The sequence below is a fragment of the Mugil cephalus genome, chromosome 17, assembly GCF_022458985.1.
Source record: "Mugil cephalus isolate CIBA_MC_2020 chromosome 17, CIBA_Mcephalus_1.1, whole genome shotgun sequence".
Lineage (NCBI taxonomy): Eukaryota > Metazoa > Chordata > Actinopteri > Mugiliformes > Mugilidae > Mugil > Mugil cephalus.
This window is the reverse complement of record NC_061786.1, coordinates 21911796-21939508: the sequence shown is the minus strand read 5'-3', so window position 1 is coordinate 21939508 and position 27713 is coordinate 21911796. Positions and strand designations below refer to the sequence as shown.

The window sequence follows — 27713 nt, the reverse complement described above, 5'->3', positions numbered from 1 at the left end:
AACACCCAAATACCAAATAAATAAGTGAGTAAGTAAATACCCAACATGAGGGACTTCATTTTGATTCTAATTAAATGAAAAAAAATAAATTGGAAGGCAGCGTATCAGGTTGTATTTGAGCAAACAGCCTTCTCTTTTGATACTGAAGTCCAGCTAAACAAACAGTTCAGTTTCAATGGTTCAATTCAGTGGCAGCAAGTCAGTGCAGCAGAGGCAGTTAAAGGAGAAACTTAATCAGTTTAATATACTTTAATATACTGTCACACCCCTGGGAACAAATAAAGTTTTCTGAATCTGAATCTATTGGCAGAAAAAAAAATTGTTCAAACTGTTTTTAAAGTGGAAAAAAGAAAAATGTGCAAATATATTTTTCTGATATTGAACTGATAATATTAATATACGAATTAGCTAATCGTCTGTCTTAATTTTATTAATCTGTCTAAATTTATATTACATTTTAAATGTAACAAAGACGTTTGTTGAACAAATCCAAGTAACATATAACTACATAGACAGTGATTATATCTTATTAGACACATTTTATTTTATTTTATTTTATTTTATTTTATTTTGTTCACTTTCTTCGTCCTTAACTCCTTTATCTATGTTTCAAAAAGTGTAATGTAATACAGGCTGCGGATCGTGGGCGCCATCTGGTGGTGGAAATAATACAATGCAACGGTGGCCGAGAGCGGTCAGCTGACCAACGCGGAAGTGGAGTCATTCATGAACATTGTTTACAGGGTGCAGGTGGCGTTTTTAGGAGTTTTGAGAACATGGTTCGCTGTTTCTTGATCCACACGGTGTGCCCGGTGAGTGCTCTGTCTGCCGGGGACAGTCGGGTGCTTTACTCCCGGGTTTTCGGTCCAGACGAAGAAGTATTTTCCGAGCAAAACGGAGAGCTCGGCCCGGAGGAAAGAAGAGTTCTGCAGAAGGAGAAGGTAGCCGTGGTAGCGAGGTGAGTTTAAATTGTCTTTTTTTTTTTTTTTTTCAGTTAATATTGTTTCTTAAACTTTATATTTACAGTATTATTTTGCCCTGACATGCGCAGAACTAGCACGAATTCTTAAATAAAGTGTGCACTATGGATAATAATAAAAATAATCATAATGCTAATTTGTCTTCACTTGTCAGGTTGTCAGAAATCCACATCCAGTTTAAATACTCGTGGATTTCTTTTTAATAAAACCAACATCTCACTGTGAAAGAGTGTGGACAGAAGAGAAGTTAATGGAGATGGAATAACTTGCAGAAGCTGCCTTTTCTTTGGCAGTAATTTACTCAGTTAATCCAAGTACAACAGACCCCTAATCCTGTTTGCTTTGCTCAAGTCTTTGTGCATCCTTCTTTTAATATATAATGGCAGACATAAAGAGTCACAAAAGGTCTCAGGATCTGTCCTGTTTAACAGATTTAAGGCTTTTATTCAAGTGCCTCCAGTTAAACAGACATGGATTTCTGCAGACCCGAGGAACCAGCGCACCGTTATTTATTCTGGCTCTGGTTTGGAGCATCATTCAGATTTCTCTATCAAGATTCTGCCATGCAACATGCCGCTGGGTGGATGTTGGAAGTTTCAGTGATTATTCAAAAGGCTACACCTGAAAATTCAATAACTTCCATAAAAAAGAAATGTATGATCACTGCATCGCCAGATTTAAACAGCTGTTTAAAGCAGCAGTAAAGAATGTTTGTCTCCCCCTTGTGGCCGTGGGAGTTAGCAAACACTGGTCACATGAGTTTCTGATGGGGAAGTTTTTAAATGTGTCTCCCCACTAGTCCTTTAGAACTGAACTTAGATGAAACCCTTTTCAAGAAACTCTGCCAAGTCCAGTTTCCTTTCTTTGACACTTGTGGATGACTGAGAACCTTCATAGATATTAATTCGAAACCTTTCTTGCTTCTTGCAATCGACATTAATCAACGGCAACGACTTGAATGTACCAGAGCTTCACTGATACGTAAACGTTCTGCACTGCACCTTTATAAACTAACCCAAAAACTGATTATTTGGCCTTTTGATTTTAATAATAAATGTTTTTCTCTAAATGGGCGGCACAGTTTTGTGGTGGTTAGCACTGATTCCTTATAGCAGGAAGGTTTCTATGTTCTCCCTTTGTCTGCAAAGGTTCCTCCCACCGTCTAAGGACATACTCGTTAATGTTAATTGGTAATACTGAATTGGCTGAAGGTGTGGGTGTGAATGGTTGACTGTCTCTCTGTGTTAGCTCTGAGATAGACTGGAAAGACAGCTGGGATTGAGAAAATGAATGAGTTTTCTAAATTAAAACCAGTGCTCCATGTGCAAGCAGCAATGCCGAACTGTGCTCCATACAGTCCTGTACAGCAGAGGTTTTCAACCTTTTTGGAGTCCTGGACCCCGTGCACATTTTTTGATCTACCCTGAGGACCCCCGCCATCTTTATTTGACTCTCTTAATACGAGAGTAACTGCACAGTCGTCCTCTTTCTACATTCCTTCTCCATCCTGGTTTTTTTTTCTTCAAAGGGGAAGAGAATATTAAATACCAGCCAATAATCATGCAGGCCCGTGGAGGCTGTCAGTCTTCTCTGCTTCTCTTGTTTCCGCTGACTTCTCGAGTGTTTGTGTTAGTTTTCTCCTCTCCCTCGTGACAACATGTAACTACTGATTATCACTGTCAAGAGAAAATGCTCCCCTTCAGCGCGGCGGAAAAGAATTACATTACTGTCCTACTGCGACCTGTCAAGTCGTGACGGCTAAATTACACAACGTTCAAAAAAGCTTTTCTAACAGTTTTCCATCAAAAGGAGGCGGATGAAAAAAGGATTTCCAGTGAGAGACTTTGGTGGTGCTAATGGTATCAGTAGAAAGTGGCAACAAGAAAATTCTATTAAACGGAGCAAATTTTGAAATCAAAGTTTGAAATTTGAAAAGGGAAACTGTATTTTTTCTCAGGCAGGTCCGGAGCGCCGTGTCTCTGTCCAGGGAGGCGTCGGGTCGGCTGCTGGTGGAGACGGTGCCGGGTGAGGAGGCTCTGGCCCTGCAGGAGGCCGACAGCGGGGTGGTGCGGCTGAGAGCCGGAGACCCCTTCTCCAAAGAGATGAGCGCTGTGTGGCTGGGGGTCCAGAACCTGGGCTTCGTGCTGGTCTGCGAGCCCCACGAGAACCTGCTGCTCGCCGAGGGAACCCTGCGCAACCTGACCCGACACTGTCTGGAGCACCTGCACATGCTGGGGCAGGGCAGCGAGGTGAGTTAACACAGGACGGGTTTATGGAAGCAGGGAGGGGTGACTAATAATACCCTGAAGGGATGAGACGAGGCCTTACTCAGATGCAGGTTTTAGATTGTTTCAGAAAGCTAACAGGGTTCTTAAAGGTAAACCGACATCAAAGAATTAGTGGCAACAAAGGTTGAGTTTGTCACTCAAATGCAAATGCTACAGTCAGTTGCCGCATTTCCATTCCCCCTATAAATACACAGAACCTAAATATCGCAATAAAGAAATGGTAATATTCTGTGTCGTGAACTAAAGAAAATGAACTTCATACCAGCAGGTGGCAGCAATCAGTATTTGTCCATCATAAAAGGAAACTGGAAAAGCTGCTATTAGCTGGTGGGCTAGGAAGCTAGGATGAACTACTATTAGCTGGTGGGCTAGGAAGCTCGGAAGAGCTATTATTAGTTGAAAAATTAAGAAGCTAGTATGAGCTACGATTAGCTGGTAGGCTAGGAAGCTAGGATGAGCTACTATTAGCTGGTGGGCTAGGAAGCTAGGATGAGCTACTATTAGCTGGTGGGCTAGGAAGCTAGGATGAGCTACTATTAGCTGGTGGGCTAGGAAGCTCGGAAGAGCTACTATTAGCTGGTAGGCTAGGAAGCTAGTATGAGCTACGATTAGCTGGTAGGCTAGGAAGCTAGGATGAGCTACTATTAGCTGGTAGGCTAGGAAGCTAGGATGAACAACTATTAGCTGGTGGGCTAGGAGGCTCGGAAGAGCTACTATTAGCTGGTTGGCTAGGAACCTCGGAAGAGCTATTATTAGTTGAATGATTAAAAAGCCAGAAGGAGCTACTATTAGCTGGTGGGCTAGGAAGGTGGGAAGAGCTACTGTTAGCTGGTAGGCTAGGAAGCTAAGAAGAGCTACTACTAGCTGAAAGACTAAGAAGCCAGAAGGAGCTAATATTTGTTGGTAGGCTAGGAAGCTATCAAGAGCTTCTATTAGCTGAAAAACTAAGAAGATAGGAGGAGCTACTATTAGCTGGTAGGCTAGGAAGCTGAGAAAAGCTATTAATAACTAAAAGATTAAGAAGCTAGGAGGAGATACTAATAGCAGGTAGGCTAGCTGGTAGGCTAGGTCTTTCTCTTGCCGATACATTCTTCCACTGATTCGATGTGAAACCCCCGGGAGTCAAACTAGTGCCTACGGTACAGGACACACCAACGAAACTAGGGTCACTACAGCCCAGATGTGACAAGTCCAAGAACAAAGCTTTTCTGTTTTCACAGATGGAACAAAGGTAGAGAATCCTACAGGGTGTTTTCAACAACCTAGTGAGTTCTAACGCCTCCTTCTCACTGGATGAGATTGTTTCTCAGTCGGTTACCTCTAACTCTTCCTTAACCATCAAACATCTTGAGCGTCTTGTTTTCCAGCTGGACCGAGGCTTCTGTTCTGTCTGACTCTAATCACAGTGTTCAGTGCCACCAGCCTTTGTACTTGACTTCAACAAGTCGGAGGTCTGGCTCCGCTCAGTTCACTGCTGGTCAGATTGGGAAGCAGAGATTAAAGTAGATTTATAAGTGGAGGCTTAGCTCTGTCTTCGCTACTTGGGAGAGAATTTTATTTTAATTTGGTGTTAAAAGATAAATCACAGGGTGGGAAAATAAATCAAAACCAACAAGTAACTTGTCCCCTCTAACAAGTGGTTCCCTCCTCAGTGCCACAGAGCTCCACTGTCCAAAAAACTGTTCAGAGACATTAATTAGTCACATCGCTGCACAGCGTGACATGTTTTATTACTGCCAGAGACACACGCGCATTAATTTAGATTTGAATACCTTCCAGCTGCTGTTCTTACTTCTCTATTAAAATAAAATGTGTGTTGTTTATCGGCTCATTACCCTGGAAAAAGTTAACTCTGTGACATCTAATAGGCGGCGCAGGCTTCTGCGTCAATTAGAAGCACAGACGCTAATCTGGAAATGCAGCTACGCGTCACAGTGATGCAGAACACAAGATGATCCATAGATGCTCATTTAATGCTAGGCATAAAGTTCAAAATAATAATATATATATATGTAAAAACCAGGTAAGGACACAGACGCACCAATATTGGACAGTGTCTAGTTATTTTGGTCCTCTATGTTCATTCTTATTAAAAGGCATAGACAATGGAAACCCTGTCCCCTGGTGGCTATTCTGGGATCTGCTATCTAAGAAACTTGGATACAATGTACATATGTTATAGCAGAGCCATATATTAGAGAGAGTCTGGCCAACTCAAATCATGGCGCCATGTTTGCTACATCAGAGGTTATTTCAACCCTATATTGAAATAAATGTCTTATTTTCGCCATTAACAGGCCTATAAATGTTATTACCAACGTCTGTCAATATGTAAAAGGTCCTCACTTAAATATCTCAGCGTCTACTTCCTTTAAATATCTTAAATGAGGCTGTAAAATGCTTTGTAGCCCAATCACCTCATCAGTCATGGAGCTGTGTTTAAGCCTTTAGTCTAGATAACTAGCTAGCATAAGGCTAGCATAAGGCTAGGTTAACTTCAAACTTCATTCATTTGTAAAACAGAGATCAAGGTTCACATTAATGATGAATCAGAGACATTGACATTTACCTCAACACATAATAGAGAGAAATCAGTTGACATCCAGTTCTAACTTTTAATCCAACTTTATTCTCTGTTATTGTCACTTCTCTATGGGTGAATATTGGTTAGATGAATCCAACATGGCGCCAATGAAACACGTGACCAGCTCAGAACCAATCAGCATAGAGGGACAGATCAGGCGCTCCATTCCCTGGTTGGACAGACTCTCTCTAATATATGACTCTGGGCTATAGCATCTATGTCCCACAGTAGCTTAAATAAGCCTTAAACCTCAAAATGTCTCCCTCAGCTTTTTACTTATTTTTACTGTAATAAGGTCAGAAAATGTCCTGTGTAAATGCTAAATGCTTTTCCGCATTTTTTCCCAGAATACCTGGAATTTTTAATAGCTGGCAGTTATTTACAATTTACTTTAATTCCTCTAATTTAATGTAATTACCTTCAGGGAGAGGCGCAAGTAAAAATTACCGTGATGGCACCGTTTTCGGGCTTTTCTAGCCGAACTCTCCGGAGCATCCAGCCTGTCGTGGACATTAAAACCTCTGCTCCTCGGTCCCGTTGTGCTGTTAATTAAGGACTCCCTGTCCCTCCAGGTCCTGCTGAAGAGCAACCGCATCGACTTCCTGCTCAGCCGCCTGCTTCCTCACGGCCAGCTCCTCTTCCTCAACCACCGCTTCATGCAGAGTCTGGAGAAGGAAGTGGCCGCCTACATGGCCAAGTGATGCCGTTCAGGGAGCCGCCTTAAAGTCTGAGTTTTGAACTCAATTACCGTTGAGACGCACAAGACGCCGGCTGTTATTTACCTTTCTACTGACATTTCTGTGTCTGGAAGAAGGAGGACGAGGGCGGACTCCTGACTCCTGACTGCTGCTTCTAGAGATTGCATGATGTGTACACACACAGAGTGGTAAATATCTCCCTGAGCCACTTGCAGCTCACCGTTGGCTGTTTACTGTGTGGGAGGCTTCACTTCAAATCCTGTTTGTCAAATTGAAGAGTGGAAAGGAAAATGTGGCAGATTAAAGAGTGCCGCTGAAGAGGCCGGCTCAGACGCACTCGTCAGCTCCAAGTCTGCTATTTATCTGATTCACTCCAAATGTCACGGCGTGACCTTGAGGAGCCCGAAGTGACTGGTCGTTTTTGTCGTTTTCCATATTTCTCCGGGTTTAACTGAATCTTCCGACGTGTGTTTTTGTGTTTCCGAAGAGCGGCAGGAAACGTTTGAGTCATTTCGTAGCAGAAATGGAACAAACAAAGATCAAAGTCAGACCAGTTTTAATGTCAGTGTGAAGCACGAATGTCACGGTTCTGGGGAAACGAAGGAGATGACGAGAAGGCGCAATAAAAGCGCGATGAACGGAGGCAGACGTGTCGGCATTCAGGACAGGAAATGATGACAAAGAAGAGCTGCATCAGAAACCTCCTGACACAGCTGCTAAAATATGCAGACCTGCATCTCAGGAACATCTGTCGCATCTCCACCTGAAGCCAGACGCTCCTGCTCCTCCTTCTCCTCCTGCTCCTCCTCCCGGCCTCATAACAGCTTCTTTTCTTTCTTTTTTTTTTTTTTGTTTCAAATCCAAACCCAGAGTGGTGATTTCAGGAGGGGAAGGGAAGGGATGGGGAGGTGGAGGGCGATGCCAGCATCATCGGCTTTGATCTTCTTCCGTTTTCTGTATTAAAAAAAATAAAACTAATTTCTAGGATTACCCAAGGCGTGTTCTTTGAAACTCGTCTTCTCCGCAATCAAGGACACAACAGGAGTGTTGAATATGATAACCCGAGAGGAGAGGAGGGTTTACAAGTTGTACATGTCTCACAGAAAAAAAAAAAAAAACTATGCGTCAGCTGAAAACATCTTTAGTTTCTATCTGGAGACAAACCAACAGACTGGAAACTCTTGTGCTTTTTAAAAACTAGTGTGTTAGCAAAGTGCTTTATAATCTACCTTATCATTAATGATACCCAATAAATAAATATATGTATTTATGTGTACAAGTGGAAACAAATCTCCCTTCTGGGATAAATAAAGTCTAAAGTAAAAGTAAGTAAATAAGTAAAATAAGCAAAAATGACTTGTATAATGCAGTTTAGCATCAAACCATTATCAGTAAGTACATGTAGCATTAATACAGTGGTATATAGATATAGAGGGAGGTGCAGGTTGGTTTTATAGCACATGTACAGGTGAGTGAGGTGCTGTGAACATATTATACTGATGGAATCGTGTGTTAAATGTAAATAGACCACCGGCATTTTTAGGCCTGTTTGAGGAGGGATGAAGCCTCCCAAAAATATTCTTTGAACGTGGTCTGAGTATTTCAGAAACTGCTGATCTACTGAGATTTTAACTCACAACCGTCTCTAGGGTTTAACAGAGAATAAAGAGAAAATATCCAGTGAGCAGCAGTTGTTGATGTGAGAGGTCAGAGGAGAATGGGCAGACTGGTTGGAGATGATAGAAAGGCAACAGTAACTCAAATAACCACTGGTTCCAACCAAGGAATGCAGAATACCATCTCTGAATGCACAACACGTCCAACCTTGAAGAAGATGGGCTACAGCAGCAGAAGACCACACCACAGTCACCAGATCTCAGTCCAATATTTCACCTTTGGGATGTGGTGGAACGGGAGATTCTCATCATAGATGTGAAGCCGACAAATCTGCAGCAACTGTGTGATGTTATCATGTCAATATGCACCAAAATCTCCTTGTTGAACGTATGACACTAAGAATTAAGGCAGTTCTGAACCTTTTACTAGCAAGGTGTTCCTAATAAAGTGGCCGGTGAGTGTATATGCATCATTAATATTTAATTAATTCAAGTAATTGAGTCATATTTTTCAGGTTTGAAATTGCTAAGCCTCCCCTGTCTTTAAAACCTAGTGCAGTATGAAGTATGAACAGGAACTATAGCGTCACTCAGAGGACGTGGGCAGATGATAAATTAGACGATACAAAATACAAAGTGAACTTTAAACAGAGCATAAATAATAAGCAGTAGCTACATAAAGTTACTAAACCAGTGTAATAGTTGGTCCATAGTACTGAGCAAACAGTTCAAGGACACTCAAACTCATTTCAGTCCAGGGGACCACATGCAGCCCAAATTGATTTCCTAACGAGTAATGTACTCAGTAATGACCATATTTGTTTCAGTGCAAACAAGTAAATTGTTAGTAAAAATTAGGAGGATGTTTAGATTTAATAAACCGTCCTTCTGCCGGAAAGATGAGACTGTTTGACCAGATATTCTCTCTCAGTGGGAGGAAGGTCCCACAGATGAGACACAGAGACGTCCAACCTGCAGCTCCTCTGTTAGGACAACAGCCTGTGTCTCTGACGAGGTTGTCTTTGTTCTAGGACGAGATCTGAATGCAGCCTCACTGTGGTCAGTCCATCCTGTACCTGCTGTAGTTCATGTATCGACTCTTTGCTGCAGTAAAACTTTGAAACGAGACTCTATTCTTGATAAATGAATTTCCATAACACCTTCAGAATATTCGGACTCAGGTTTTTTTATTGCACAAATCATTTAAAATACAAATGTGTAATAAAAACAATCTCTGTAGCTTAGAAACGAGGTCCAGAAACATCAAGACAACAATACACAAAATTATGAAAAACAATTCTTATTCATAGAATTTAAACACAACAGCAACACATCAGGCACAAGAACATTAGCCAAAATACCTCGACCCAAATTTGGCTCAAACATATTTCAACAGACATTTTTGTTTTTAATTTCGTCTTTAAAATGTAATGTCTATATGTCTATAATGTCTAAATGTCTATAACTAATTCAGACTAACAGTCTCTCGTTGGTTTTTCCACCATTAAAACAAGACGCTATTGTTTTGGATGCTTGACCTTCCCTGTGTGCAGAGTTTGACGTGAGAAGAAGTTTTCCCTCCTTTTATCTGTTTTCTCTGCTTTAAATCCTTCAAATAAAATGTTCACATACGAGATACAAAAGATTTACACAAGTAACCAGAAAACTTTACAGGCAAACTAACTGCACATGAATAGACTCAGATTTTTAATCAGGTTATTGAACTAAAATTACTGAAAATGTCACATTAAGGCCACGTATCTCAAAAGTGACTGATTGAGCTTTCTTGATTTTGAAAAATATGAATAAAAATAACAGAGAAGAAAGAAACATGCAATATATTTGAAAAGGAACTGGGAGGAAGTAAAACTTATCTAGTCCAGCTCCTTCTCAATCAGTTATTTAACTTGAACACTTCCATATTTTACAAAAGGGAAACAGTTCCTCTGCCGTATTTAAGTGATATAACAAGAAATAAACAATGAACAGAAGATTTAATTTTTTAGAATTAGGAGCAAAGTCTTCCAGAGGGTTTACACAAAAAACAATTCAGATTAAGAGAAGGAAATTATGATATGTTAAATCTAGATGTGTTTCTGTTGGACAGGCTGTCAGGATACAGCCTGTCCACTAGGGGGCAGTATGTAGCCAGACACTCTGCTGCTGCTGCTGCGGCTGCACTCTGCTAACAAGAGACAAACAGTGTCACCAGAGCAGGCTGCAAAAACACAAATACTGCTGCTTTGAAACTATTAAAAATGAGATGGTAGACTTCAAACAAACCGCACTCTAATTCTTTTCTGTGTGTGTGTGAGAAACCAGTTTGTAATTCCATCTAATTAGCAATGCACAGAAACAGGAAGTGGATCTATCCCTACAAGCAGCTGTTTGATCAAATCCACAAGTTAACGTCAAGTGGAGATTAAAAGATTTTACGTGTGTTTGTATGTTTTCTGATTGTAAGGTCTGTTTACGTCTGACTGCAGCGCAGCCTGGTTTTAGGTTTGTTGGCAGAACTATTAATACGTTTACACGTGACGGGTGAGGAAGTTGCTCCGTTTAATTGCAGGAAAATGCAGCAACGCTACAAAAGGAGCACGTTTTACTGTCTCCGCTGTGATGAAAGGTTCCCTCAGAGGTTAAAGTTAAAAGATTAGATGTTTTAACCTCCTGAGACCCTGCATCCTCTTATGGGGACGTGAAGCTTTAGGTTTTATTGCAGCTTATTCTGCTTCATTTGAACCCGTTGTCCTCATTAGTGGACAATGTAGTCGGCCATGTAGTGGTAGCAAAGGTTATTTATGCCTATTAAGGTTAGTTTGATGTGACTCACAAATTTAACTAATTTTATCAATAGCAACGAGCTACAACGTTGCTAATTAGCAAGTACACGTTTGAGGACGTTGGGACTTTATTGTTCTGGTTTTGCTCATTAAAATAAACAGTTTTAAATTATGTCAGACATTGGGGACATATAAATAATGGAATAATACCAGTGTCCACACATGAGGACCAAAACTACTTCCTGTTCAAAGATGATGCTTAGTGTTTATAAGTCTCACACACCGTGGAGGAATTAAAAATGCACACAGAATAAAAGCTTCAGGGTTTCAGGAAGTTTGAAGTTATCGACTAGCGAAGCCCAAGAAGTTTTTATTCCAGCCAAACACCACAGGTGATTACTCCCTGATTAGCACGAGGCACAAGCTCATCGGTGGAATCAGCTCCTTTAATGCGCAGCTGAAATGAAAACCGAACCCTCCCCCGGGGGCTTCAATAGCACTTATACAGGGAATAAATTGAAGGCCATTAACTGAAGTACATAAAATTCTCACAGCTAAAAAAAAAAGAAAAAACAATCTTGTACTGTTCACCACCAACTTTACAAATAGTTTTTTTTTTTTCCTTCAACATGGAGGAAAACAAGACAAGCAGATGGAGAGCGGGGTGAGTTTTTCAGGAGGGGGGAGGGACTGAAGGTCAAACATGCATGAAGCCTCAGAGCCAGTAGATCAAAAGCAAAATCTGTGAAGCTGCTTCGTACATGAGCTGAAGCTGAGTCACAGAGTCAAGAGGGGAGGAAGTCCTCCTCCTCCACCACCTCCACCATGAGGCCACCTGATGCTAAGTGCTAGCGAGCGCATTAGCTTCTGCCTCCTCCCAGATGTGAGGCAGGAACCTTCAAGGCTCTAGATCTTGGCAGCCACCTCCTGCTCTGTCTGGGTGCCTCCCCTCCTCCTCCTCCTCCTCCTCCTCCTCCTCCTCCCGTCCTTCCTCCAGCTGCTCTCACGTTCACTCATCATCCGTGCAGTCTTGACCAGACCCAAGCTGACATTGTCACAGCCCATCTCAGTCACTCGCTCATCCTCTTCTTCTTCTTCTTCCTGTTTTCATTCTCTGCCCTCCCGCCAACGTGAAGCTCCAACAAGATCGGCTGCAAATTCCTGAGTGTAAGGATTTTCCTCTTAATATTTTCTTCCCTTGCCTCATTAGACGTCTCCCTGGTTATTGTGCGGCGTTGAAAATGGGCTCGGCTCCAACCACGGATACAATATGAATATCAATGCGAGGTTGACGACTTATTCACTTTAGCTGCTGTCAGGCCGTGCGCTGTGAAATAACTCGACGCCGCGGCTCCCATTCATACCCATTAGCGCGCACGTTTCTACTCTGTTTCACTCGTTTTGAATTTTTAAATATTCCTCTTCTCCTCGGGTCGAAGCCAAGAGGAGTTTCTGCTGGAGCGGAGCTGGAGGAAGCCTCAGCGCTAACAGCTGAGCGCCGCTCGTATCTGGCGCCTCAGCTCATCTGTGTGATCTGCACAAATTTCTGCATCACTGGCCCGCCAGCGTCAGAAGCAGATTACATGTTTGAACAGAGCACGTAGGTAGGCGTCCACGTGCCAGAGCTCGGATGGAATAATCATCATTTTGTCAACTTTGGTTTTTTGCCAAAATTTCTACAAATTTATACCTGGAATTCTCTTTTTAAAAAAAACATTTCCTTTCACAAACACACATACACTCACAAAAGGGAGAATTACATTTTCCCTTCCAGGCTCATCCAGTCTATCAGGCATCAGAGGTGAGACGTTCCCTCTTAGCATCTCAAATCGCATTAAATTTCCAATTTCAAGCCATTTATTTCATGTTTTTTTTCCTCCCTGAAATCATGTCTCTTCCACATTTCAACCAATCTGCACGAGGCACCTGCCGTCTAGGCGTCTTTCCGGCATTCGCTATAGCTTGTACGGCTATGACAGCACTTCAGACGACTCTGTTAATTGAAAATATAAGTCAATTCTTCCTTAATTAATCTGCCTGCAGTGGGATTCCTCAGTAGGTTTCCTATTTTTCGCTCATTACCAGTGAGAAGGCGGCAGAGGCGCTCTGCAGGGAAGCATCGACTAAATAAAAGCTTCACGGAGGGAAAATGAAAACTTGCTTTGATTTTCTCCTTCTTTTCTTTCTTTCTTTCTTTCTGTAAATAAGCTAAGTCATGCAGACGTCTAGACTGATAAAGGCCACGTGCAAACAGGATGCCATCTGCCTCAGTGTGCAAGCGGCTTTTTACTATTTTTCCACCATTATTCAAATTAAAAACAGAGAGAGATGCTTTCACACTCGTTTTCTCCCTCGTGGTAAATAGCAGTAGCACAGGAAGTTTTTTTTTTTTTTATTATTATCACGTGGCAAACCTTCTGCTTCTTTACTGCTCGGTCAATTGCAATTTTACCAGTGATTAAGATAATTGTGGCGAGGTTACGGCTCGTCTGCGGTGAAGCACATTCTCCAGGACCATAATTTCAACAGCTCTGTGCAAATGTGATCATATCCAGCACAGAGTACCGGCCATAAAACGTTACGACCTCCTCGATAAATTTACATCCTGAGAAAAAGGCCGAGTCCTTTACGGCGAAATTACAGTGAGAGTGCGTGTCGCTGTATTTTACTCAGGCCCGGAGGGTTTAATGGGTCGTACCCCTTCACCACGTCCACACTCCCTGCTCCTCACACGGCGCTTTGCATCGGCCCCTTAGAACCGTGTGGTATTCCATTAAAGATATTTATAAGATGTTTTAAAAGCCACACACAGTTAATCATGGCTAAACACACGGAGGGGAGGGTTCACAAGTTGTTGGTTGCACAGTAAATTTAGTTTAGTTGCCACTGTTTTCTGCTGGATTTAAAGCTGCACTGACGTGGCCGCTAAGAACAAGCTTTTATTACAATGAAATCTGCACTGAGCTTTTCTAGAGGCTAATGCTAACAGGAGGGGGAGTAAATAACATTCAAACACACATCCCAGGCACAGTAGCGTTGGTTTTGGTTGGTTCTGACTTGTTTTTTGTATTTGTGGTTGTTTTGCTTCTTATTCTGGATGTTTTGCAGACATGTGGCACCCGCCTACATGGGGCAGGTAAGATTTCAAATTAGTTTTCAAACTATCTGAGAACAAGACAAACATCCAATCAGAAAGCTGCCTTTCATCATGTGACCTCAGTGGATACTTGTGCGTCTGCCTGGATTGAGAGACGTTCAGGAGTCAGGATGAAAAGTCTGGACCAAACATAACTTAACTGCATCACTAGTTTTGTTGAATAGATTTATTTTTTGGTTGCATAGGCAGAGTTTGACCAGGAAACGTCTGCAGTCAGGTTCTCATGTTAACATTAGCCTGTTAGCATTCATTAGCTCAATAATTCAGACTATTGTCTAATGGTAAATGGTTTTGCTTTTACATAACTTTTCTACCTATTGGTGCTCAAAGTCTTTACAGTCACAGAAGTTCAGTGTGTTGCTCAGGGACACTTCAGCATGTGTCACATCCCAGGGATTGAACCTGTAACCTCTCTACCTACTGAGACACAGTCGCCTCTATTGTCTCTAAGAACCAAATCATCATCACAGTCATGTTCTGCTCCTTCAAGTCAGAATAAATCACCTCTATTAGCTGCATTTAATGAAAACACCAAATAATCCTGCAGATACATCCACAGTTATTATAATGGATCATTAAAGGATACTTATTTTAACACATGCATATACTAAATTAGATGTGTAACTAAAACTACAAACAAACTACAACAAAATACTTTGTTCCCTCAACAAATACAAATACAAACACAAGAGGCTTTGCACACTATATATATATAGTTATTATGCTTTTGTTCTGTTTGGAGAATCAAAACTGGTCCATTTAAATAAATAAACAACAGAAGAGTTTAAATGTTTGTGCTTTGGTTCTGAGCAGATGTGCAGTCCCTGTATTAAACCCTTTCAGCTGATAATCCCGTAGTAAATGTGCTGTAAAACCAAAGCGATGAGCTCAAACCGGCGACAATTTAACATTTAATTGAGTTGATTTTAGAAATGATTAATGGGGCTTTAAAATGCGGCTCGGTGCTGAATGTAGGAAACTTTAGGGTGATGAATGTAACGTCGAGCTTTTTCACCAAAGGTCTGCTCCTCAATCTCATCCCTGAAAACTTGCTCAGATTAGAAAAATAACCTTTCTGCTCTACAGGCCGCCGCCGTCACTCGGAGGCGTCTGTAAATAAATAAATCAAACGATTTCACCCGCTCATAAAAACAGCACCATTATGTGCAGCTCTGGATTATTCTTCCCGTCTTACACCGGTTTACCACAGTCCATTAACGACTCCAGATTCACAGTGCTTACGGCACGTGGGAGCCCAGAGCGGAGGAAACGCTGTGCAAAAGTGCCTCATTACCAATGCTTTCCAAATTAAATGGAGAAGATGTATTATTCATTTGTGGGAGAATCCCCCTGTGAGTGGGGCCCGGCAGGAGGAACAGGAAGAGTGGGAGCTTTTCTCTGTGCCAGCCACTTAGCGATGGCTTGAAACACCCAGTTCTGAGATTCGGGACCCGGGAGGAACCACAGCAGCGTTGGCTCACGTAGATAACAGGATGTCCAGGAGGCCTCAGCCTCAGCCTCAGCCTTCGCTTTGTCCCCGTTAATAACATCTCAGCCGCCGCTACATCCACTGGCTCTTAATGCAAAAATGCAGGCATGGGAAAAGTTTGATTTTAAAGTAAAGCACCAGTCTTCTCTCAGTCTAGAGGAGGACATGTCCCCCCTCCTCGCTACAGTCCATTATGCATTGATAAGATATTTAATGGAGCATCATGGAGGGTCTATACGACTCTTTTAAAAAGACCACAAGGTAAAAAGTAGTTTGGATGCATCATCTGTCTGCATCGAGACAGACTTCAGTTACAGGAACTCACATCAAAGTCACATCTGGAACAATTTACCTCTGAAACTGTAAAATATAAAAAGAAGATGCTAATAGATATGGTATTTATCATTCTTTTCCCCTTATATACTGTATATATTTCTTTTATATTTGTGTCTTTTTCTTTATTATTATTTATTTATCTATTATTACTTATCTTGGCCCTTGGCTGCGTCTACGTTTCCTTTCTTGCTTCGTGAAAGGAAAGTTCATTGATGTCACGGTACCTGCTTAAAGAAATAACCTGAAATTGAGATTGTTAAAGTGTGAGATTGAAAAGTTTGTCTCTGTTCTGTTCTTGCATTTTGACAGTTTGTGTTAAGATGCAATTAAAAAATGATTTCTCGTTAGGTTCATCTGATGACCTGAACTACATCAATGGAAACAAGATGCAGGTTGTAAACGGAAACTGCAGAAAGGTTCAGAGACTCCAACAGCACTTGTGGTCGTCAAGAAAGACATGGCAAAGGACAATTTAAATAATGAATTGTTTTTCTATAACCTCCACACAGAAAGGCCCCGGTCGACCGATGGATTCAAACTCAGAACGTCCTCGATGTGATGAATCAGCTCTAACCACCTCAGCACAATATCAATTTATTAAATAATAATAAAAAAAACATTTTAAATAGAAACAACCATCATGTGTCATGATTCTGTCTCTGTTCCATGTTTTGAGTTTCCTGTTTTATTTTGTTAAGTCTCTTTGTTTCCTGTTTGGTTTCTCCTTGTGTCTCTCATCCCTCCGCCCGTCTGCGTATGTAAAGTCCTGCCTTTCTTTTCTGTTTCTTGCCCACTGCTTTTTGCTTTCTTGTGAATTTTGAGTTTTGCATCACCTGCCATCTGCAGCACCTTTAGTTAATAAAAAAAAAAACTTTTATTTGCTCTTGAGTTCTCCCTTAAAACCCAGCAGCCTGACATCATGCACATATGCACATACCAGCCTGATGACTCCTAACAGGGTGAGTACAGCATCATGTGGGTTCTGGCCTATTACTGGACCAGATGATAGAGATAAGATATTTAAACTCAATAAAAACGCTGCATAAAGAGGCCACATACAATCCAGAAATGATCATATTTCTGGATGTTGTTCATAGTTAAACATTTCCCAGATTAAAAGCGTTTTGTTGGATAATGTTGGGGCAGTTTTATGATGATGTGCCTTCAGTGCAGCTCAGGTCTCCTTGTTAGACAACTTTTCTCTGGCTGCAGAGTTTGTTCACTGTGACAGCATCACTTCATGTAAATATCTGTGCACATCATGGGTTTAAGAGCCTGGATATAATAATATACTAAACATGCATTTGCTTGTGCATGAACAAAACAATCTCACTCATTGAGAATAAAGACTTGCCCTGTGTGTGATTGGCTGCAGACAGCGTTCTGCATCTCAATACACTTTTAAAGAGGGAGTTGCAATTGGAAGAGGGGAAAGTGGGTCACTTATGACACCAGGGATGTGCAGCAGAAAGCACTATGTGCTTGTCATGTCATCTCTCACTAAGCTGCAGTCACTCAGGAGCGTCCCCCGGTGTCACCCGCGTCAGTCTGGGCAGGTTGAATCCGCTCTAAAAGCAAGCCTGTCCAATTTTCCCCTTACTGGCCATTATCTTTCACAGCGAGAGCCGCCGATATGTTGGAACACAGCTGTCATGTTTTATGCCGCCCAACGACTGCATACATTTAAGGAGATTACGGCTCCGACCAAGGTTTTTATGTGATAAGAATTCTCATCACGGCATCGTGCAACATCTTGAAACGCCAGCCTCTGTGGTGTGTTTTTTTTTTTTTCAAGAATTAAACTATATAAATATTATTTTAGCTCGACAGAAATGTGACGTCTGGTTGTTTGAAGATCCACAGAAACACGTTTCATTTGTAATGGCAGCTAAATAATTACTCGTGGTTGTGTGTGTGCAGTATTTTTGTTGTCATGGGATCCGAACTCTTCGCAGGTTGCTTTTTATTCAGTGCTGGCCTGAGTCCAGGTCTTTAAGATTCAATAAACAATTTATTCCAAACCAACAGAGTGAATGGACTCTGGGGTGTTTCTACAAGTTATAGAGGCTATAATTTGTGCCGGAGAGACCTCTCCATGTCCCTAGTGAATGTGGAATGATTCAAACGTCTCAGGATCATTTGCTGTGACAGACTATGGGGCTGTTTAGATCCTCCTGATGTTCCTGCATAACCACACCCCTGTTCAACATTTATCTGCATTTCTACTTATATTCTTGAGCAACACAACAGCTTTATGGGCGATTTCCCTCAAATGCTACAAAATAAAAGAATAAAAGATAAATTAGACATTAATAACCTCAAATTTATTCTGCAGGGTGCAGTGTAAGACAGAAATGGATCTGTTTCTCTACACACATTTTGTTTTATCTTCACCATCATTATCTAATAAAAAAAAAAGAAGCAAAAACTGGAGAAACTTTAAAGAGAACAAGGAGCCCGTCTCCTCCATCACTTTGGGTCTATGGGGAGTAGATGGTGGCACAGTTTCGTCCTAATTTATTTCTTCCCATCACTTTCTGGTTCTATAATCTTTACCACTGTCCTGCTTCAGGTTTGTCCTGATGCCTTCCTTCTTACCTTTGTCACAGCTCAGTAAGGTTCAGCCGTCTCCTGTCATCTGTGAAAACAGGAAAAAAATATGACTGAGATTCTACATTTTGCTGAAATAATTGCGGTACATATCTTAACCACATCTTTATCTTCCTAAGTGTAATGTCTTGTTTATTTAGCAGGTTTTTAACATGATGATTTCTTTTCTTAAAGACAAGTGAGACTAATAGTTATAACAGGGATTACAAAGGACTAAAACTACGCACAATTAGAAAGATATTCAGGATTTAACAGTTACTGTGATTACATTACAATGTATAACAACTGCACTTGTATAATAAATAAAAATAAAAGAATCATTTTGTACATGTTGTGATGCATTTAGACATTCATTTAATCTGTGTTAACGTCATTAAAGGTTGGCATATAACATGTAGCTCAGTGATGTAGCAGGTTACGAAGAAGAGACGCTGTTTTTATCCAACAAACTCCAAAACTGGATGTGCATCATGAAGCCTGACTGTGTTTATCTGGACCCTTTCAGACACTTGATCCTTTCAGTGACTCGGACGTAGAATGAAAGAAAGCTGATGAGGTGGTTCTATAACTACAGGTCAGAAACATCATCCTCACCGACTGTTTTAATACTCAAAAAAAGAACAACCTGTGGCATAATAAGAATCTGTTATGTAACCTATTGAGTTTTACCTTTTACTGGTCATTTTGTATCAGTTTAAAGTTCAGTAAACTCTGACGCCGTTCATTTTCCTCAGAGTTTTCCTGCCAATATGACGGCGTGAAGAAAACAAGTCATGTCAATATGTTAAATTTTGCCACAGCAAAAAAATGTCCCCAGTCTGGTACAGAAACAAGTCTGGTCTGTTCTGCTAATTTCTTCATTCCTAACGTCTTTATGGAGGTTTGACCACTGAGAGTGATTGGTCCTGTCTCAGGCTGCTGGCTATGTCTTCAGGAACACATCATACACCTGAGCTCCAGTCACTCTCCACCCCTTTGCCCAATTTAATTAGCCCATTAATAGAGTCAGCAAGTGCTCTTAAAGGGCCAGTGTGCGGGATTTAGTGACTCCTAGTGGTGAGGTTGCAAACTGCAAACCCCTACCACAACCTTCCCGTTCAAAGTGTGCTGGAGATAAATCTCTCACACACACAAAAACTAAGCAAAACAAATGTGATGTTTGTGTGTTCTGGGAGAGCACATGCTCAACCTGCAGATAACTGATACAACTATTCTTATTTTTGAGCAATTAAACTAATGAAAGAACAATTATGCAAATGACATCAAATTTCTGCCAATGGAAACTCCCTGAACAATGGTCCTTTAAACTGTTGCTCCTGCATCAGTGATGGATTTATAATTTGTACTAACAGTCAGGGCAGCACCCTTCAACCCCAAATTATCTTTTCTTGGCCGCTTTTTAAAAAAGCACATTGCTCTTTACTCTCAGTCCTAATTAGAGACGTCGTTTCAGTGCGCTGCTCTGCAGCTGTCACAGCTCGTTGTAGCAGGTTTCCAAAGCCACACCTGCCTGAAGTTTGACGTTTCTCACAAAAAAGTAGTCAAGTGATTAGTGCAGTAAATGTCCTCAGTGCTATTTAAATTCGCAAGTACTTTTAGTATTATTGACCTTTAAAGTCTGTAATTATTAAAAGAAACAAGTAAATTCCATTTAAAATGAAAAGCTTTCTTCCAGATAACACATTCTTTCATGTTGATTGTGTCTTTTCTCCTACTTTTGCTATTTTTCTCCTGATCGGGGTTCGGTTTGCCCAAAGGCATTTAGTAAAAAGTAAAAACCTTTTACAGTTTTATTGGAAAAGAGCTGGTCCCTGGTGCACGCTGCTCAGCATAACCTTTCTTACAAGGATGTAATTACTCCCAGGCATTAATATTTAATATTTTTATTAATATTATGTGGATAATTTATCAAACTTAGAGATGTATTTGTGAAAACTTTCCTCGGCTCAGATAAATGCATGATGTTTAGCTCTGCTGCTGCCAGGGTGAGCTGGTAGGAAATAGGAGGCTCTAGGTGTAGAGAGTCCAGGAAGACGGGGAACGGCTGGGAAACAGTTTTGTGGGGGTCATGACACCTGAGACTCGCTGCAGCCCTCTGTTAAAACAAATATAATGGAGCTGAGCCGAGTGCAGACTCGACAGACTGTGTGTTCTGGTTGTTGTCAGCAGAGAAGTGGGTTTTCAGGCTGTAGCTAATAATCACCGAGTGTCAACAGAGTGGCCCTGCATTTTTTCTTTTTTGTTTTTTTTTGCTTGTTCTGCATCACATTTGAATTGTTTCCTGCCACATTAGCGAAAAAGACGACAGCAGCACAACATATTGTCAGAGATTACACGCATATCTCGTTCACACCGAATAATTTAATCACAAAGTCATTGATCCTCATGCACAAAGAAAAATGACATCGGTTTCCAGCGAATAATCCGTTTTCTTCTCTTTTGTGCAGACGAGGAGATGCGCCTCATGTCGGATCAGTCCCAGTTCTGTTATTGATGCTAAATTATTTGTCTCTTTACAGTTATATCCCTTCTGTACAGCCACAACATTATGGCCAATGACTGAGAAGTAACTAACAGTTAAATCATCTTGTGACAATTCCATCTTGTAACCCTAATCTCTATATTTGCAAGACCTACAGAAAAATTGAAAAGTGGTTTCTCTCTTACGTAATGTATTATGGTAGCAGCTTGTTGAGTGTAAGTGGTGCACTCAGGTGTAGGACAGATTGCAGACTGTGGTGTGGTGTAAGCGATGGTGAATGTGTGAGGCAGCGAGCTGTGGCTGAGTCCTTGTGTGTAACGGGTGCGTTACAGTTCAGAGGCGGAGGGCACAGTTCAGCTTCCTGTTGGCCTGGGGGGTGGATGAGGCCGTTTGACCCTTGGTACCTTTCACAGCATGGTTACCGCTATCAAACACAGACACAATACTAAGATTTACCACATTAAATTAATCAGTGACTAATTCTCCTGCACGTTCATTCAATTAAGGTTCAGCTTTGAAAAAAAAAAATGATCATCTTGCTACAGATATTAAAAACCACAGATTTATTTTCATATCCTTGTTAAACAGAATCAAGGCCGGTGGATCAATGATGGTTCAATTTCATTCAGTGTCACATTAAGGTCCGATACTAGTGATGTGCAGATAGATACTCAAATGTCGATACTTCCGATACCAGGTCTTTATGCTCTAAGATCAATTCTAAAAAACAAAATACCGATATTTTCTACACTTCAGTCATTGGAGGTAATGTAGGAACACAGTGGAAAGTAACTAAACTATTGAGTTGTGGCAACACAACAAACCTTGTGAAACACCTCAGGTTAAACCACAACACAGAATACAAGACATTTATGATGAGGAGGACAGAAGAAGAGAGAACAGAGTCACAATTAAGATGAAAGGTTTCATTTTATAGTAGTTCTTAATAGTTGAACAATTTATTTTAATGGTCTTATTACTTTACTTTTTCAGTGTTTAAAACAGCATTTCACATATTTTGTCTCTTTTTTTTCTGTTGTTGTATTGGCTCGGCTATATAGTAAATGAGTCAATTACCTCAACATACTTTAGAGTATACTTCTTATGAAGCTATGATCTGAAATATAGTGTACTATTTTTTGTTTTTTTTAGATTTACCAGATACATTCGGGTGTTTTTGCACTAAATATCAGTATCGGATCGGTATCGCCGATACCATCATATCTAAAAGGAAATCGGTGGTATCGAACATCACCACCTGATGATGACGCTGATGACGTCATGTGGATCAGGTGTCGTGATGACGTCTGGGCTGTAGTTGCTTCTGCATCCACGCGGCTGGAAACATTTATTTATTTATTTTTTAGCTGTTGTGCAACTTGAAGAATTTAGTTTCTCTGGTCTTGGTGTCGGTGTGTGTGAATGCGCATGTCTACGTTTGGAGGACGGAGGCCCGGATGTCACCATCAACTCTACCGGAAGATCCTCCTACAAACGGATTGGTCCCATCGGATCTGCACGTCGAGCTCCACGAAGTAGGTAAATCCTTCCACATTACCTGTGATTTTATGCTCGTCAAGTCGTGAAAATCACATTTGTGTCAACCGCTGGGTGGCTGCGGTGAACTTCGGCTGTTGTGCAAATGAATATCTACTGCTTTTATTTTATTATGAGATTTATTTTGAGTCCAATCAAAATGTTGCAAGTAAATGAACAGCTTCGACTTTCTTACTGCTCGCACATTACTTTGTATCTGTATGACACTTTTCTGTTCCTTTTAAAGTTTCACTGAATGCGATGAATCAATAAGACAAGAAAATCATTAATGCGTGAAGTGTTTTAGTGGGAAAGGAAATTAGAGTGGAGATGCTTTTATTGTTTGGATCAGTTTTTATTTGTAAAGATCAAAAAGGTTGATTTAAACTAGTCATGAGGAGGCAGTGTCACTCCACCAACACCTGAACCTTGTATTAAAACCTTCTTAAATAAATATGAGTGCTTATTGCACTCAGGGGACTTTACAGCAGCTTTTTGTTTGTTTTTTTACAGTCTCAAAAGAGGAGACCCCTGACTTGAGGCTCCATAAGCACAGGTCTTATGTTCTTCTGAGAAAAGCTCAGATTGAGAATAAGCAGAGATAAATTGAGGTCATGTGGCGCCTCAAGAAATTAAACACATCTTTCTCCCCCTCTATTGTCCGACATTAACATCATCTAGAGCTGCTGTTGTGCACTTTCAAAATAAAATATTCCAGTTCTCTGCTGCAGGGCCGAACGTCGATGCCGCTGATTCCTGATAACGCCGTGTGTGCCGTTACTCGACCCTCCTTCATCCCACTGACGGCCACAATTAGCCAACAAAAGGTAATCTCAGTCAATTTCACTTTGGCCTCTGCAGAGACGATTGACAACACATGGGGTTAATCATCCCTGCGCCGTATCGATCGGTGTTTCTTGCTGGCCTGTTAATTAGGGTGACCTGTTTGGCACCGGGGCTGAAGTGAGAGATAAACGATAAGTGTGACTAGTTAATAGGGTCGATACTCCTGTGCTGTTGCTTTCTGTCCACCTCAGTTTTTAGCTGCATAATGCGAACTCTGCAGATCCAATCTTTTCTGTTATCTTCTCCTTCTGGTTATGTTTGATAAATCAGGCTTGATGGAGGTATTTTCTGTCACTTAGATGTCTTTTGCATTTCTTTTTTTTTTTTTTTTGCTACGACTAGAAGGAAGATGTGCATCAATATCTATTTTTTTTTTGTTTCCTATGTATTTTTCATGATGCGCCGCTCGCAGAAGATGACATAAAAGGTTATGGTTTTTCTCTCTCTGTCGCCTCTCTGAAAAGACGACGCTTCTCCTCTTCAAGCTGTCCTGTTGTCATGTCTCGCTGATGGGCATGCGATAAGGAATGAATAAAACTCAGCCGCGGGAACGCTTGCGCGGGACCGTCGGGCCGCCCGCCGCTTGGCTACGCTCGGCTACACAGGTGACAGCGTGGCTTAGCTGCGAGAGTGAGGCAGGCAGAGCTGCAAGCCGAGCCTAATTGAAACCCCCCCACCTATGCGAGACAGAGGAGATGGAGCTGTAAAAGGGCCTGTAATTACTGAGGCCACTAATGAGAGATAATTAGGTCATATGGCAACGTCTCTGCCGGGGCTCTGCTGCTTTAGAGACGTGGTTAGGAATTTAAAAAAAAAAAAAAAAAGGTGGTAAAGCTATGAACTCCTGTTGCTCATCACCATTATGCGCCACCCTTACAAATGAACAGTTCATTAGTAGTAATATGTTATGTTCTAGAAAAGAGCCTTTTGTCGTCACCGCCGTTAATGCGAACGCTACCTGGAGCCGTGCCACACACCTGGCGTGAAGCGTGAGCGGGTAAAGTAGCTCTTTGGGTCCTAAAAAGAATGAATTTTCTTTTATGCACTCTGCGTAAAAAGGTAATTGTGTTTCATTTTTTTTTTCCTTGAGTGATGTGGCTCCAAGCTGTAATTGCGCAACTGAACACTGCCGACTTAACTTTTAAACATTTTAGGCAGTTATTTCGAGAAATAAAAGGTCGTGGATCTAATTGGATAAAACGAGTACAAAAAAATGCACTTCACAAAAATAAAAAATCTATCTTAAATGGTAGGTTGAAGCCACCAGGCACAGGCATCTTTGTGATGATGCATCCAAGAAGTTTCACTTTAAAGTAGTTCATTAATTGTAAGTTGTTGATGTTATCCTTCAGTTTATCAGAATAAATCAAGACAGAGGAGGTGGAATCCTTCACACAACACATCAATGCACTGGACAGCAACATCAGCTTCACCAGGGAGGACGTCAGCTCTGGCCTTCATGGCCTTTATGGACTGTTTGGTACATGCTGAAGAAGACCGAAGCCTCAACATTGAAGTATATAGAAAACCAACAGAACCCTCCAGCACCGAGCACAGACTGTACCCACAAGACAGGATGGAAAGGAGAAGGAGGGGAAACGCATCAAACAAACCCTCAAGATGTGTGGATATCCCAACTGGGCCTTTGTCAAAGGCTCAAAATGATATCCCAAAAAAGGACGGGGAAGAGGAGCACAGCAGGAGGAGGAGGAGGAACATCCCCTACGTGGCTGGCGTGTCGGAGAATCTGAGGAGAGTTTTCAGGAAACACAGCATTCCAGTTTATTTCAAACCCGGCAACAAACTTAGACAGAAAGTGGTGAAAAGACAGAACACCCAGACAGAAACAGAGTGATGTAGTGTTTCTGTTCAGTGCAGTGAGGGATGTACAGACTTGTACATTGGGGAAACAAAACAACCCATATACAAACGCATCGCCCAACACAGGAGAGACAGCTCATCAGGAACCACCTCCACCTGAAGGACAAAGGACACTCCTTTGAATGTACCATATCAAAGTCCTGGCCAGAGAGGACAGACGGTTTGAGACACGAGTAAAGGAAGCCATCTATGTCAAAGTGGAGAAGGCTTCTCTAAACAGAGGACGTGGACTGAGATTTAATCTGCCGGCTCCCACGGACAATAGCATCATTAGAGCTCTATTCATAGGATAAGTAGCCTAGGTACCAGTTTATGCTCAAGCAAGTTTCTGGTGGGTGTTACCTACAGAGTTTTCTCTATTTAAACCTCAACTTCCCACTAGTCTCTCAGGACTGAAGAAGCTACTGAGATGAGTGGTGAAACGTCTTCAAGAAAATTCTACAAGTCCATTTGACTTCATTCAACGCCTTTTTGGATTACCGTGACCTGGATGACTGAGAACCTTCACAGACATGGAGAAAGACAAGTGGACCACTCATGAGCTGCAAGCAGTAAGCTGCAGATATGTATAGCCTGTATAAAAACAGGCAGCACCTCAGCACCATTTAATAGTCCTCCACAGAGTGTTGTTAGATGGGATAGTGTAGCAGGTATTTCTGTGGAGCTAAAGCTCTTGTAACTTAATCTAATAGTAAAAAAAACTCTGAAAAACAGAAAAAAAAATGTACTCAGAAAAATGCTCTGAAAAAATTGACACCAAAAAATAAACCAAAAAAATACTCCAAAAAACAAACCAATAAAATAAATAAATTTACTCTGAAAAACAGAAAAAACGTAACTTCGAAAAAAGAAACGAAACATAAATACATTTGTTTTTCAAGTGAATGCCATGCGCATCCGTACCACTTAATGTTCTCCACTTAATATTTAAAGAAAATACATAACAAAAGACAGTCTAATGTCCATCAACCTCAAATATCTTATTTTATTTTCCACACATTTATAATTCATCCTCACATTTCGCTGAATAAATTCGCTCCTTGTCCATTTTCTTCTGCTCAGGTTTTCTTGCCCCCACACTTTCCTTTATGATTATAATCACAGTCGTATATTCTTTGTTGGTGTTTTATTATCTGGGCAATTTTCTAGCCTGACATCTGTACCTGAGGGGTAATGACCAGTAGTGATGCCTCACTCAGAAACATCATCATTACATATCGAACGTATAATTGCTCTTTATGCAGCAAATGGTACCTGACAGGAAATATATATATATATATATATATATATATATATATATATATATATATATATGATCAAAGTCTTAAGGGACTATAGTATCCATCCATAAATAATTACTGTATAATTATTTATTTTGGAGGGTCACCAACCAGAGCCAACATGCCTAAGTCAGTATGAGTAACTGGTATCACTCTCACTGTACTACTGCCTCATCCGCCACAACATTATGATCACTACCAGGAGACGTAAATAACATTTAAACCATCTTGTGACAATTCAGCGTTCTGCAGGGAAACTTTTGGACCTGATATTCATTCATGTGGATGTTACTCAGACATGTAGCACCCACCTAGACCAGACCAGGCACCCCGCACCCCATAGCAATGACACTCCATGATGGCAGCAGACACCACAGGACACTCTCAGAAGGCCCATGTCCACTCTCTGATGAGTCACAACTCCGTATGTTTACATTCACGTGAAAAAAACAAATTATTGCCTTAATCCGACTTTAACTGGACAATTTAAATCAGTTTAAAACAGTTCTCCTTATCCGGCTAAGACACCCAGATAATGTGATGCTGCACAGCGGCTGATCCCAGAACAAAACACAAACATGAAAGCCAGTTGCAGAAGAAGAAAATGAACATAGCCGATAGTAGAACCACAGTGAGGGATAGCGCCATCTTATCTGCGCCATAAGTAACGCGCACATTACACACGAGATTATAAAATCTGAACTATTATCCATCTGGTTGTTGTTTAAAATGAACGGCTCTAGTTGTTTATTATATGATGTAACAGGTCAACCAGAAAGGGGGCCGTATTAAACTGCTGAAAAGACACATATCGCCACCTAGTGTGGAAGAGGAGAAGGACATGTTCCTGTCGGTTATTCAATTTTCTCTGTTGCATGTAAACTGGGACAAGGACCACGTTCAGAAAGTCGAATTTTGAGCATGATAGATTAAACTGTGCATGTAAACACACGGACTGCTTTGGAAAGTGGTCACGATGTTACGCCTGATGAGTGTGTTTCCACTATATTGAGGCATATATTAATACACCAGCCTCAAATTCTCTCCTGTTACAGTGATTCATGCTCCTTATTGCCTTCTAAACCACAACCACGCCACAGTCATTTGTAAAACCGTCGTATAAGTAAATACATTTCTCTACATGTCT

General features: G+C 41.1%; 1 protein-coding gene and 1 long non-coding RNA gene across 3 annotated transcripts in view; both read left to right on the top strand.

The window, feature by feature from the left end:
* The first annotated feature begins 691 nt into the window (after positions 1-691).
* Positions 692-6886, top strand: ap5s1 (adaptor related protein complex 5 subunit sigma 1). Its single transcript, XM_047611253.1, has 3 exons — positions 692-958; positions 2938-3229; positions 6425-6886. Exons 1-3 carry the CDS (start codon positions 777-779, stop codon positions 6551-6553), a joined length of 603 nt encoding a protein of 200 aa, XP_047467209.1. The 5' UTR covers positions 692-776; the 3' UTR covers positions 6554-6886.
* Positions 6887-22376: 15490 nt separating this feature from the next.
* Positions 22377-27713, top strand: part of LOC125023930 — a 43481-nt gene continuing 38144 nt past the window's right edge. For both annotated transcript variants that reach the window (XR_007114679.1, XR_007114678.1), the window contains exons 1-2: positions 22377-22558; positions 23291-23386. This is a non-coding gene — a long non-coding RNA (uncharacterized LOC125023930). The remainder of the gene's footprint in view (positions 22559-23290; positions 23387-27713) is intronic.

Coding starts and splice junctions, on each gene's coding strand:
- ap5s1 (XM_047611253.1), top strand. CDS start 777: ATGGTTCGCTGTTTCTTGATCCACACGGTGTGCCCGGTGAGTGCTCTG. Junction 959..2,937: donor AAGGTAGCCGTGGTAGCGAG/GTGAGTTTAAAT, acceptor ATTTTTTCTCAG/GCAGGTCCGGAGCGCCGTGT. Junction 3,230..6,424: donor TGCTGGGGCAGGGCAGCGAG/GTGAGTTAACAC, acceptor CTGTCCCTCCAG/GTCCTGCTGAAGAGCAACCG.